The sequence below is a fragment of the Clavelina lepadiformis genome, chromosome 4, assembly GCF_947623445.1.
Source record: "Clavelina lepadiformis chromosome 4, kaClaLepa1.1, whole genome shotgun sequence".
Lineage (NCBI taxonomy): Eukaryota > Metazoa > Chordata > Ascidiacea > Aplousobranchia > Clavelinidae > Clavelina > Clavelina lepadiformis.
Genome location: NC_135243.1, coordinates 1,590,732 through 1,603,773, shown reverse-complemented (window position 1 = coordinate 1,603,773; position 13,042 = coordinate 1,590,732). Strand labels below are relative to the sequence as shown.

At 36.2% G+C, this 13,042-nt stretch overlaps 1 protein-coding gene across 1 annotated transcript; it reads left to right on the top strand.

Moving 5' to 3' along the window:
- The first annotated feature begins 7,560 nt into the window (after positions 1-7,560).
- Positions 7,561-12,798, top strand: LOC143452368 (uncharacterized). Its single transcript, XM_076953311.1, has 12 exons — positions 7,561-7,738; positions 7,861-7,992; positions 8,143-8,313; positions 8,645-8,743; positions 8,914-9,036; positions 9,659-9,769; positions 10,446-10,576; positions 10,924-11,164; positions 11,564-11,647; positions 12,115-12,168; positions 12,343-12,474; positions 12,548-12,798. The coding sequence occupies exons 1-11, from the start codon at positions 7,594-7,596 to the stop codon at positions 12,462-12,464; spliced, it is 1,413 nt and encodes a 470-aa protein (XP_076809426.1). The 5' UTR covers positions 7,561-7,593; the 3' UTR covers positions 12,465-12,474; positions 12,548-12,798.
- Positions 12,799-13,042: the final 244 nt, after the last annotated feature.

The following is a 13,042-nucleotide window of genomic DNA, read 5'->3' as shown; positions in this document are numbered from 1 at the left end:
GAGAAATTTTAAGAATTGGTCGTCACACGGAAGTGACGTAAACTATGAAAAGTTGCCAAGTATCAAAGTGTCAAAGAGGCAAGCGCTACCCCAAGTGAGACCTTGAAAGCTGTTAATCAACGTCACAATATTTCAACTGAAATCAATCGCGACTTAAATTAATTATTTGCTTGTCATTATAACTCGCTAAAGTGAAAATAATGTTTATAGTTTACTTTGTGTTATTTATTCTTTTGATAAAGAAAGGGTCTAAAAACTACAAAGATTGACGCAAACTGTGTAAAATTTAAGCTTGCCGCTGTGAAAAATTTAGGTTCAGTTTTTCCTGTAAGTTATATCAGTGCCAGATTGAGGCAAATTAAAGGCCAAGTTACATCAACGATAAGTGACAGGTAGAGGACGGTAGGTGACGTATAAATAAGCTAAAAGCGATATTTTTATTTACATTTATCTGATCATGAGCAGGACATGCTGGAACGTTATTTAGACTTCATGCAAACTATAACGCTTAATCTGCATACTTATAAGCATATGCGCAAATTGTAGGCTGTGAATTACAACTGTTTATTGATTCTGTGCCAACCGCCAAAGCGTTGAGATATAAACGAATAAAAATTTGTTTAACATTTCTATGAGAAGTTTGTCAGGAATTGTTTGTTGCTTTGCATAAAACTTGTGCACCGTGATGGTGAAACAAAATGGCGGTATAAAGGAGGAGGCGAAATGTTAAGACAAGTGGAAGTTTCAACTTCCTTGTGTGCGATTTCGTAACGGGATCGTCATTGTGACGTCATATATACAAAGTTCATCGTCATTAATTGTATAGTTGTTATAGAACCATTGTGTTAACGACACTTGCTTTAAAAAGAGATGACGCAAAAACGAGGAAGTAGCTTAAACGTTAAACAAACATTCATTGTAAGAAATTCGCTGCAAAAATGTTGTTCATTAAGCAAGGCTTCTTATAAACAACTCGTTATTGTCTTTACATGAAGCAAATGCATTGAAAGAATTTAAAGTTTCAACTTAATTCAAAGCGATGTATTGTGACGTAGACAGTGGAATAACTTGGAGTGAGCGGCTTGAGGTTAATTTCTTTTATAATTTGAAGACAAGAAATCTTTTGGCGTATTTTTTAATTCAAGTGTCAAGTCGAGTCAGTCATATGCTTCATTTAAGTCACGTCACCTTCTTAGCTAAGTTGGACTCGATTACGACTCAACTAGTCGACTCGAGTCCACAGAATAGATGAGCAAGGACTCGCATAAGCGCATTTAACGTTGTTAAAATTTTTAAATGCTCGCATTTATCAACTCGACTTTATATGTTGCGAGAATTATCAGAATTTAATTTAAATGTTTAAAAGCTAATTCTTTTTAAAGTTTTTGTGCTGTTGAACTTTGTGACAATATCATCTCAAATACCGCGATAAGTTAATCAAGGTGGATCGAAAGCATGTTTCTTGATTAGACGTGATTTTTAATCACTTCATGGCTTCGCGCAGTCAGCTGCCAAAACGCCAAACCACATTTTGTATGACTTCTTGTTTTCTGGTTTCGATTATTTATCAGTGCGTTGCATTGCTGCTTTTAAAAGTTAGTTATAATTTCAACAGAGAAATGAATCTTTAATCAACATAAAAAATGCGCAACCGTTTTGTTGATGCAGCGATGTTAATTGTTTCTAAACTTGAGGCAGCAAAATGAGAATTAAAACGAAGCATCGCTTATTATTACACCGTTTATTTGAAGTGAAGCGATTATAGCTCACCATGTGTCTATTCACGATATGACGTCGGCAATTTTCTATCGTCTTATTATTTTAAGGTTAAGCTGATTGCTGGTTTTTAACAAAAATTGCTGAAGCTGCAAAGACTGTTTCTCCTACCGCCAGGAAAAGCGCTCGGCTATTTGCTGAGAGTTGACGTTTAAAAACTGTTGCTAATATGCTATGACAATGGCGAAAAATAAACGCTACGTTAATGCCATTTGTTTTATTTTGCAGGTTTTAAGTTAGGTGTATGATTAATACTAGCAATATAGCAGATTTATATTAATACCATTTGCATGTTCAACGTTTGCATCTTGAAGAACAGGTAAATGTTTTGGTTATTACTTAGCTATATCATGTTGCTATCACCTGAAATTAGCGTATTAATAATGTTGCTGTAATGTGGCGTGTATCAAATACTGTATTAGCTTTACCAGTACAAGCAAAATAACCCAACGCTTATTTAATCTTAATATGATCTTAAGCACTTAACAGAAAAAGCTCAAAACTTTGTTTTATTTGATAAAACATTTAAGTTTAAAAATGTCCAAACTTTTTTAATGTTTTAACGTAGTGATTTAATTTAATTAACTCTTTCACTCACTTGGTTGTAGGGTCTTCATTCAACACTGAATGTGGTGTGATGTTGTTTCTAAAAAACGTTCTGCTTCTGAATGGCTTTTCATGATATATGACGTATAACACCTTGCGCCAGATGTGGCGTACTTGGTGTATGAGCCTATATAGAATCACTGCAAATATCATGCAAACGATTCTGTTTGATTGGAAATATTTTATTTGAACCTTGTATCTCTAAATACACATCGGTTTTGGTTCAATTCTTTATCAAAACTATCAAAAACTATTTTATCAAAAATATGGTCTACTATCAAGTTAATTTACTTCAACATTGGCACATTGCCCGATTGATGCATCATTGTGTGTATTTAGTATTTAGTCAAAAGCATCAAGTGTTTAGCTTTTTCAACAACATCAAACCAACACACAAGACCTCCGACGTGATTTCCGCGTAACAAAGTTTTGCTTATACTAAGTTTGCAGCAAAAGGTCAAATTCCGTATTGCATGACGTCATACGCGGAAGTTCCTATTGCTGACTCTTATTATGGAGAAACCTTTTAATTCATCCGGACTAAATAAGTATGACGTATTTTAACCGTACAATTGTATGAAATAAGTAGTCCAAAATCAAATTAGCATTGGTTTTTATTCAAATTATATGATTTAAGTGATAATGATTTATATCATTTGTGAACCGTGACCTGCTTGCTAACCATGTGCTTCCAGTTTCTTTGTGTTATATCTAGTCGCGCATCAGCTTCAATCCCAGCCAAATATTTATTACAAACAAATATTTACTTTACACATAATATACTACCATCAACTTAAACACAATAATTCAGCACTTGCACGGTCAATTTATTTCCCGGTCAATTTTGATTCCGGTCAGTTGGTTCTAGGTCAATTTACGTCACGGTCAGTTGTCCCCGGTTGGTTTGTTCGCGGTCAATTTCACACGGTTTTACTTAGTCAGTTGTAGAGTCTGTATTTAACATTGAATATGGTGTGATGTTGTTGACAAGTAGCTTGGCCACTAAATCCGAAATTAAAATATAAATATAAAAAAGACCATACTTCTATTTATGGTCGGTTTCCTCTTTAAACAAATATGCAGTTATGTAAATGTGTTGTGACGATAACGGGAGCTGTATTAATGTTTTTGAATGATATAAAATCAAAGGCTTTAATAGTTTGATTACAATTTTTTTGCCTTTTTTACTTTTGACTCCGTTGCTGATGAACGTTGATGATGATTTGAGCTGAGTTGAGCTGAAAAACAACAACACGCTGAACACATGATGTCACAATGGCAACATGCATACAGCAGTAGTAAGGATTTTATTGCAAATACGTCAAACGTTCAAACACGGCTTGAGGCATGAGATTTTCCTCACCATTGGCGCGCAATAATTCCCGCATAAACTGGGAAGGTTTTAAGTCAACGAGCGATAAATCTTCCATTCACATGTCTGTGTTGTCTGTGCGCTCCTCGAAGTTCTGTGTAGTTGAATGCATTAGTTTGTCAAAACCCTCAGCGCCGTCATGAGCTTGGAGACCTAGCTGCGATTGCAGTTGCGAGTGTGTCAGTGTCTCAAGGACTAAAATATATCGTTGCAGTTGCGTCATAACATGACACATGTCCAGCTTACATAGGACTAAATTACACCATGATTCGACGTCTTCGGGAAAGTGGCCGCAATTTAATTTGTTGAAACGGCGTGGTTGGTTGAAGTTCTGTCGTGTTTGATGGTCCATGCGGCCTCGATGGTCCAGACCTTGTCAGGTTTTGACCACAGATTCCGGCCATCTCTATCCTCTTGTTATTGAACTTGCGTGATCTTAAATAATACTCGTGTTGCGCGATCTTAGAACTCGGTGTTTCCAGTCGAGATGCTTTCATCGACCCAGTAACCTTTCGAGTTAGCAAAATCGCCCTAAATTTATATATATATATATCTATGGATAAATTTATGAACTAAAAATAATCAACTCCGATACCATGTGTAGCAGGTTGCCTGCGGTATTACGTTGTGGTTAGGAAATAAGAGCTTGCGTGGCTGGAGAGAAATTTGTATCAGCGGCAGTTAAAGATCAGTTGTGCAGTTATTGAGAATGTGACGTTTTGCGTTGTTCTTTCTATTAGGGAAATCCTCCTGATCACCGCATTCATAATAACAAATTGGCGGGAAACGTACCATCGCAGATTTTATGTCATAATCGCTATTGTCTGTCTCAGTCAACAAAAGATTATCTTATTTAAAATTATATCCGCTATATATATTCACATACGCGCCTACTTTCCGCTTAAGTCTGTGTTATGTGAAAGATATTGAAAATGAAAGCTATTAAGCCTGTTTTGTTAAACCCCATATTTGGTTGTGTTGCTTAAGTGCCGTTTGCGTCAAGGCTGTGGTTGATTTTACATTCGTGTTGCAGTTGCGCAGACATGTCTCTGCGCATGCGCTGAAATCCAGACGGATAAGCAAGCTTGATTTCCTTCCGCATTGAAATGACTAAAACGCGATCACGGTATGTGCTCACTATAAACAACTCCGCCATTTCAAGTGATTCGGTCGACTGCGTTGCTGGATTTGGATTTTCTATAGAAATTCATTATACGTTTAATTTCTCAAAACCACAACGCAATAACAACTACTTAACAAAAAAGTTAAAAAACGCATTTTGCAGTTTAACGACACTTGAACTTTTCACCTCAGTGTGAAGTAAAAGCAATGTCGCTGTGTTACGCTGGTTCTATGAAATACAATTAAAGCACGGAAATACAATTATGACTTTTCCCACCCAGAACTCTTTCCCCCAAAGAGCAGCTTTTACTCGAATTTTCTCAAATTACCGGTGCGGTCGTGTTTGAAATAATTCGCTGTGAAAAGCTCGGCATGATGACAATATTACTTGCATCGTTGACAGGATCATCAGTGTAACGGGAGACCTGCTTGTGGCGATTATGCGATCAAAGTAAAATACACGGCAGCGTGTGAAGGTGAACTCTTGGATACAGCGCACAGTGCAAAGCTCTGGAACGTGACACATCAAACAAAACATGGAAAGAGTGGAAAACCGTCTCCCATGCGTACAAACCATACGATGTCGCAAAGTACCCAGTATTCATTTTAACAGGCATATGATTGATTGATCGTGTCAAACGTCTGCAAAACCACCAGCAACAATAAGATTCAGCCGTTTCTTGTTTTCAACTTATATTTTCTTGAAATAACAACTATCGCGGAGCGCTTTTAGCATCTAAACAAAATCCCGCACACTTTGATTGGGCAATTGAACAGGTTGGACTTAATCTAATCGCAGCTCGTGGGAAAGCTCAACGCTGTTGGTAGCCTAGGATGCATGTTGAATCGAAGTTCATTGATACTCTTGTCTTTGCCTTCGATATTTTATCTCGAATCATGACCGATGGCATCTACGAACAGAAACAAACGCAAGATAAAAGATTAGTCACAAAACTCACGGTTTCTACGGACACCAGGCTATGTTGCTACTTTGACGGGCTTGGCTGACAAATTCAAAAGTCTGTGTCGTTGCTCCATCTCTCCATCTAGCGGTGATTGAAATGCAGAGATGACTTTTGATTCACTTAAAGTAAATGAGATTTTAAATGCATTGATTGCTAAATAAGATGGCTTATTAACTGGAGAGATGAAATTTATATTTTATTTTTTACTGAGCACGAAAGCAATGAAAAGTGTAAGTTAAATTGCCGAGTTATCTTCAAGCGTTGTTTGCTCAGCGTAATAAGGTGCCAGGACGCAATAAAGTATCCAGGAGATAACTCGCCATATATCAACGTAAGCAAACAAGCTCGGCGCTCATGGCTTTTCCCACCCAGGACACTTTCCCTTTTTAAGCGCAAAAATGCTGATTTTAGTTGTTTCTTTGTTTCTCGGATCTGGACTCCCGGCAGTAACGAGTCGGCTGGAGGAATCTGGCGGCAAAGAAATCGCTCCGAAATCCGCCGGAAACGAGCTTATTTCCGTTGTCGACAGGGGTGCGCTTGGATATCTGGCGGAAACGAGACTGCCCCTGAACCCAACTCTGCTGGCAATTTCTCCTCCTTGTGTACGAATATTAACTCATCAAACGTACTTCATAGCCCCCTCCCTGTACGTAACCTCCTCACTCTGTCGACTTATACAGATGTTAATATAAAACTGGTTTTTATGAAACAGGAAATGATTAAATTGAGCAATACCAAATTAACCAGCGACAAAAGGGAACAGTTTAATTCGCGGCTACTTGCAGCCGTAATACCACTTAACTAAGTCAGTGCAATAACAAAATTGAAGGACACTACAATAACATACGTCACGATTACAGTGCAGCATTCACTGAGTCCTTAACTGTGGTTTGTCCACAAACGTGAATTTGTTAGGCAGGGGAGGCATCTCGTGGTTATAGTTTTACACCCCACAGCCAAGCTAATTACACAGATCAAATGAAAAATCCTAATTCTAGCTGTGGTTCGGTCATGGCTTCGTAGTAAGTTTCATCGTCAATGACGTGGCTTTAAAGAGACTACTCCAAGGCACAAAACGGCGAAGAAACGGCTGGAATTCTACGGCTGAAAGGAAATCGCTCTGGAAATCCGGCGACAACGAGGCGTTTCCAGGTCTCCGGCGGCAAGAGGATTGCTCTGCAACTCTGACGGCAGGGTGGCGGCTCTCGAATGCCGGCAGCAACGCCGCGGCGCTGAAACTCCGAAGGCAATGAAACAGCTCTTGTACTCCAGCAGCAATGAGGCAGTTTTGGAAATCCGGCAGAGAAGAAGCGGCTTTGAATTTCCGTTGGCAATGGTTTTGTTTCGGTTTCGGTCCGATTTATGGTTTGGAGCTTTGGCGGAAACGAGGCTTCACCGGAACACAACTTAGGCGGGCATGAAGTTGCTCCAAGATTTTCGGCTGGAAACAACCCTGCTTTAAGAACTCTGAGAGCTGCCAGGCAACGACAACCAGGCTGCTCCAGGAATTCTGGCAGACAAAAAACAGCTCTGGAATTCAATTCTGGCAAATACTGTAGAAGGCCATCCTGAGTTAGGATGTGTAAAACAATGTGATCTGGACATCTATTAAAACAGTTTACATTTTCCGGTTAATTACTTTTCGTAAACATCCTGCTTACGTCTTTTTTATTTTTTGGAAAACTTTCACGTCATCAACAATTTTGACCAGGTATAAAACATAAGCTAAGATAATTACTGCAACGTTGAAGTATGTCGAAGCCAGAAGAGCAAAGATTGACCGAAGATAAACCTCAACTTGTACAACCTGATGACAATGAAGAGAGCTCATCCGGTGAAAGTGATGAACAACCTGGAACATCACGTGCTGTGGTAATGCAAGCGGGGATGCCTCATGGTGAGTAATTTGGGATTAAAACGATAAAGTCTTTGTACTTTGCTGTAATAAATAATAAACTTTTTGGTGTTTTCCTTTAAATTTAATAGAAAATAAATTTTTTTCTTTGTTCTTTGCTTTAGATCCAGAGTCTGCAGATGCAGGAAATCAAGTCTTACAAACAATGGAAAATGCTGAAGCTTCTCAGATTGCTTTAAGTAGAATGGATCCAGGATTGATTGAGCTTGCAAGCAAAGTGGCTGAAAGCAGAGTTGGTGAGTTTTATTAAAATGTTTTGCTGAATACGTAGGCACACAATTGATTTTAAATACTTAAAGCTTATTAGTTGCATTTATAAAACTATTTTTCCATATTATTGTGATGCCTTTTTATAGATGAAAATCTTAACTTTTGTCGTTACACAGGGCCAGTCATGATTAATTATGCTCCTAAAATTTATCACCACGATGAAAGACAATACCAACATCACGATCAAAGACGATACCAAGACAACAGAGAATATAAGCAAAAAGATATCAGGAACTTGAAAAATATAAAACCAACACAAGTTAAAGAGAAACAAATAAATCCTTTAGGTGATTATTATAAGACCGTACAACCTTTCCTCGTAAAACTCTTCTTGTCTTTCTTTATGGTATTGTTACGTGTTTTGTGCTCGTTTGACGTGCCTTGTGTTTCTGCCTTCGGCTAGAGGCGCTGATGTTTGTAATTGCGCCTTGCTAGTTGGCGAACGTGTCAGTTTACCGTTGCCTGAGCTGTGAGCAGACGTGCCTGTTTTTACCCTTTATTTTATCAAATACAATTCTACAGTTTAACTGCAGGTCTATTCGAACCAGCATAAGAAAAGGCCGGTAACAGTATCACATTGTTTTTCTTTCTCATTGAGCTTACCATATTTTTACTAAGATTCTGCAAAAAGATTTGAACCAAGTAAACCAAGCATTGAGCAGCAGGAGTCGGCAAATAATCCCTTTGATCCACCTCAATCAAACACCCAAACACAAGGTGCATATTCGATGTTTTAACGTTTGTTTAAAATCTGATTCAAATATGCCGCTTTTGTATTATCTGCCAACCTGCGGACTGTTTGCCTAGATTTTATTTGTGTTTCTATTTCATATGTTAGTTATTTCATTTGTACGAATGGTAAGATATGCTGACATTTTCATTTCTAGATCCACCTGATCCAACCCATCCAAAGCAACCGATCGAAGCAAATCCACAGGTTGAGCCCCACACAGACATCTCAGAAATGACCAACCAATCCAATGTTTTGAACACTGAGATACCTTCTACAAGTAATGATTAGATTATAGACATAAAAGCGGTCTATACTGTTTGTGTTAATCATGTTTTGTTTAAATAAGTTACAAATTCTACAGTTAATTAAAATTCGAAAGACAAGGTGTATATTCGATACGTATAATTTCTGTTTGAATTTATTTAAAATGTATCACTTATGTTTTTAGAAAATGCAATAATGTACAATTAAAAATTATCTTTAAAATAAAGTTTAATGTTTTTGAATTTGTTTTACTTTTGCAAACATTCATTGTGCTTATTTCTATTTTCTGTAAACTGGTTTCAATAAATTGAATTTAGACACCTTCAATCTTTATTTTATTGCAGCTTCTGAATATCATTATTATATATTTCCAAGCTAATATTTTTTGCCTACATCTAATGCATCTAAATGCTAAATGATCTGACACGCTTAAACCATTGTTACAGTCATCATTATTGTGTGCTGCGCTTGTTTTGGCTTGTAATTGTCCATCTTTACAATATCTGGTATATTTGCAAATTTTCTTGAAGATGCTAAAATCAACTGTTTAAAATTATATGAACTTTTATTTGCAAGTTATTATTTGTTGCTTGAAACTAAAGCTTCATGCTTTATATAATGTGTCCATTTCTTAGAGCAAACCGGTTTTAGGCAACCTAAACAACCAATTTCAGCATCAAATTCACAAACGGCAGCACCAAGTACCAGTCCCTCAATAGCCAATCTACCAACGACTTCATCTGCAGGTATGTTTTGGAAGTGTTCAACATTGCACCTTTTTAAAGTTTTCTTTATACATCGGTTTAAAAATGTTACTCGAGTTAAGCCTATACGTAGATTTAATATTATCACTCAGGTCAAAGTCTACCAAAGTTCTGTTTGATACAGTTTTTTTCAAATATTGTAAACAGGAATGTTTTAAATGTTGAATGTTCAGGAATGTTATATGTTTTAAATAAAATAAAAAAAAAGTTAAGAATAACCTAGAAAAAAGATTAGTTTACGTTAAAAAAATCTAAAAACATTTTATCTTCACCTGATGACTAAAGCACACTTTCAAACGTTAAATTTGGTTCAAAATTATTTATTTCTGCTACAAAACATTGTATTCAACATAATTCATAGGTTTAATTATATCTCAATAATGTTTCATTATCAGATATCGTGCAAAATCAAGCAATGTCGGTGGAAATGTGTGTGATATCATACAATTTGGCTGGAGTTAGTTTTCAGTGATTGCAAAGTTCTTTGTTGTGATTATTGATAGATGCTTCAATTCATATATTGCGTGCGAGTTAAAAGCTAATCACTTCCTGAACTATTTTACATGTGTCGCCTTCTAACTAAGTGCTTCGTGTTTCTATTCTCCAACAGCGGCGCAAGAGCAATGCATCTTTGCTTAAATGTTACATCTTATTTCAGAAACTAATAATCCACAAGCAACAAATTCACCTTGTGGACCTGGGACCAGTCAACACCAGGATAACAACAAAGGCAACCAGCATATAATGATCAGCTATAACTGGAATGATTCAAAGGATCTCGCTCATAAGGTTTGTAAATATATTTTATGATCTCAGTATACATGTTTTAACGAAATACACGAAATATTAATAGAATCAATTATCAAAAAATCACTCTCAACTTAAATATTTGTGCTAGGGTCAAGAAGAAAGTTTTATTTCATAAACATATCCTAAATATCAGCAAAAATATTACTTAAATGACGTGGATGTTATAAAGTGCGCTGTTCCGTTTTCGCCTTAGAGTTATTTTGCAAATTGCTAATAACCGAAACCGTTTGTTGGTTTTATAAAGATTACGAAAGCAGAAGAGTTGCAAATTAGCAACTCACAAACTTAACTTAACAATCTAGTTTAAATTTTTCGCACTTTTGCAGATATCCGATGAACTCTCTGCCGCTGGTTACAAAGTGTGGATTGATAAAAACGAGATGAGAGGAGACATTTATGACAAAATGTATGAAGCTGTTGACAACGCTTACTTGGTCCTCATGTTTCTGTCCGAAAATTATAAACTCAGTGAAAACTGCAAAAGGGAAGGCAAACTTGCCGCTGACAAGAGAAAACGTATAATACCCATTATCACCCATGACAATTATAAAATGGATGGCTGGACAGGTATGCATTTTTATTATACTTTTGATTTGTGCTTGGTTGTGTTCAACGCATTTTTATGCCTATGACTCGTTGATTTTTTTAAATTGATTTCTACGTCACAAAATGGGATGTTGCTTAAGGTTTGAATGGTAACATTATATTTAGTATTGTTATTTTCATTATTCATCATAATTGTTACACCAGAAGACGCAAACTCAAGAATACGAAAGCTTGTGGGGATAAATCAATGTTAACTTTAAGAGTGCTATATATTCTGCTCTTCCTCTAACCAATCATTTATGTAGGGTTATGTTAATGTTTGTTTCTATTTTTACTTTTCGATATTCTTTACTGAATTGATTTTTATCGCCAGCTTTCACCACAAATTAACATTTATATTTTTACAATTTTTATCAAAAGCTCTTTTGGTGTCGGCAAAACTCTACTACGATTTTAGCAAAGAATCGTTTGAGGATAACTTTGACAAGCTTATCCAAGAAATAGGTAATTAAACTCATAATTTAAAATAGGAACTATCACAACATTTTATAATTAAAAAAATAAGTGAAGTTGTTATTATTAGTTATTAGTTCTTTTTATTTCATTTACTGTTAGTTTTTAGGCTTTTATCTGCTGCTACTTCCAGAAGTATTAACAATTCGAAATTTTGCAAAACTGCTGACACCTTTTGTAATTATTGCGTGTTCGATTTTTCATCACAGCTTTTGTTTGCTAAACCAAATTTTTGTTAAAAGCAAACTGCTGTTATTATTATCATACTACCGTTTCATAACAGATTGCAGCTGTGCACAACACCGATAAAATGGATCGATTTAAAGTTTTAGTCAAGGCTTTTGCATTTTGGCACTGTTATGGCTTGTATTTGTTTGGGTTTGGAACCAAAACCAAAATGATTCCTAAGGACATTTTTCCTTTCAACGATGCATAACTCTTTTTTACCTGTTCCATAGATCATCCCAATGAACAACAACAATTCACGAATGGTTTGGAGACAAATAAAGCAGGTTAGTTTATACAATGATGTATTTAATGGACCATTAATGTTTGTTTAATATGCCGTAGTTGCTGAGGAAAACAACATGTGCGTTCTGCAACTGTTCCGCTTTATAAACATATATATAATCTTATGCAGTTTCCTATTTAAATGTTCATGCTTTAAAGGTCTGTATTCTTATCAGACCACCGAAAACTCGGAAAGCGAGAGGAAGACATTGGAAATGTTTTGGATGTTGGTTGGGTTGATAATGAGGATTACGACGATCGTAATCGCGTCTATCTCACTCCACCCAAGCACTGCTGACGTAATAATGGTAAGTAGGTTTCAATTTTAAACAGATTTCTTTTTTAAAATTCCTTTCTCACAACGATTCACTTCTATAAAAGGAATTGCGTCGTGGCCGGGATTCGAGTAGCGGACTTCCGCGGCATCGAGCGGTCACTCAACCCGATGAGCCATCTACAGATTTTCAAATTCATTGATAAAAGTGACTTATATTTGTACATAAACTTATAGTGATGTCATAATTGTAGGCAATTGTTAGACATGTTTTATTCAAATAAATATTCACTGCATTATGTTAAATGGTGAATTTGCTGTAATATTTTAGATTTGCTGATTTTTTGTGTTTTGAAATATCCAGAGTGAGTTTTGTGGAAATAAAATTTGTTGTAAGAAAGAAATTTGTTTTGTGTCAATATTTTTACCATCATATTTCTGCCCAAGCGTTATAAGTAGGTTTTTATCATCGCTATTTGCTTTGTAGAGTTCAGCTCCAAATTGTCTATATCTGCTCAAATCTAATGAGACTGGTGCTATGGCTTGTTGGCAAAAGCATCCGCCTAGAATGATGCCTCTATCTTGTAACCAATGATTAACAA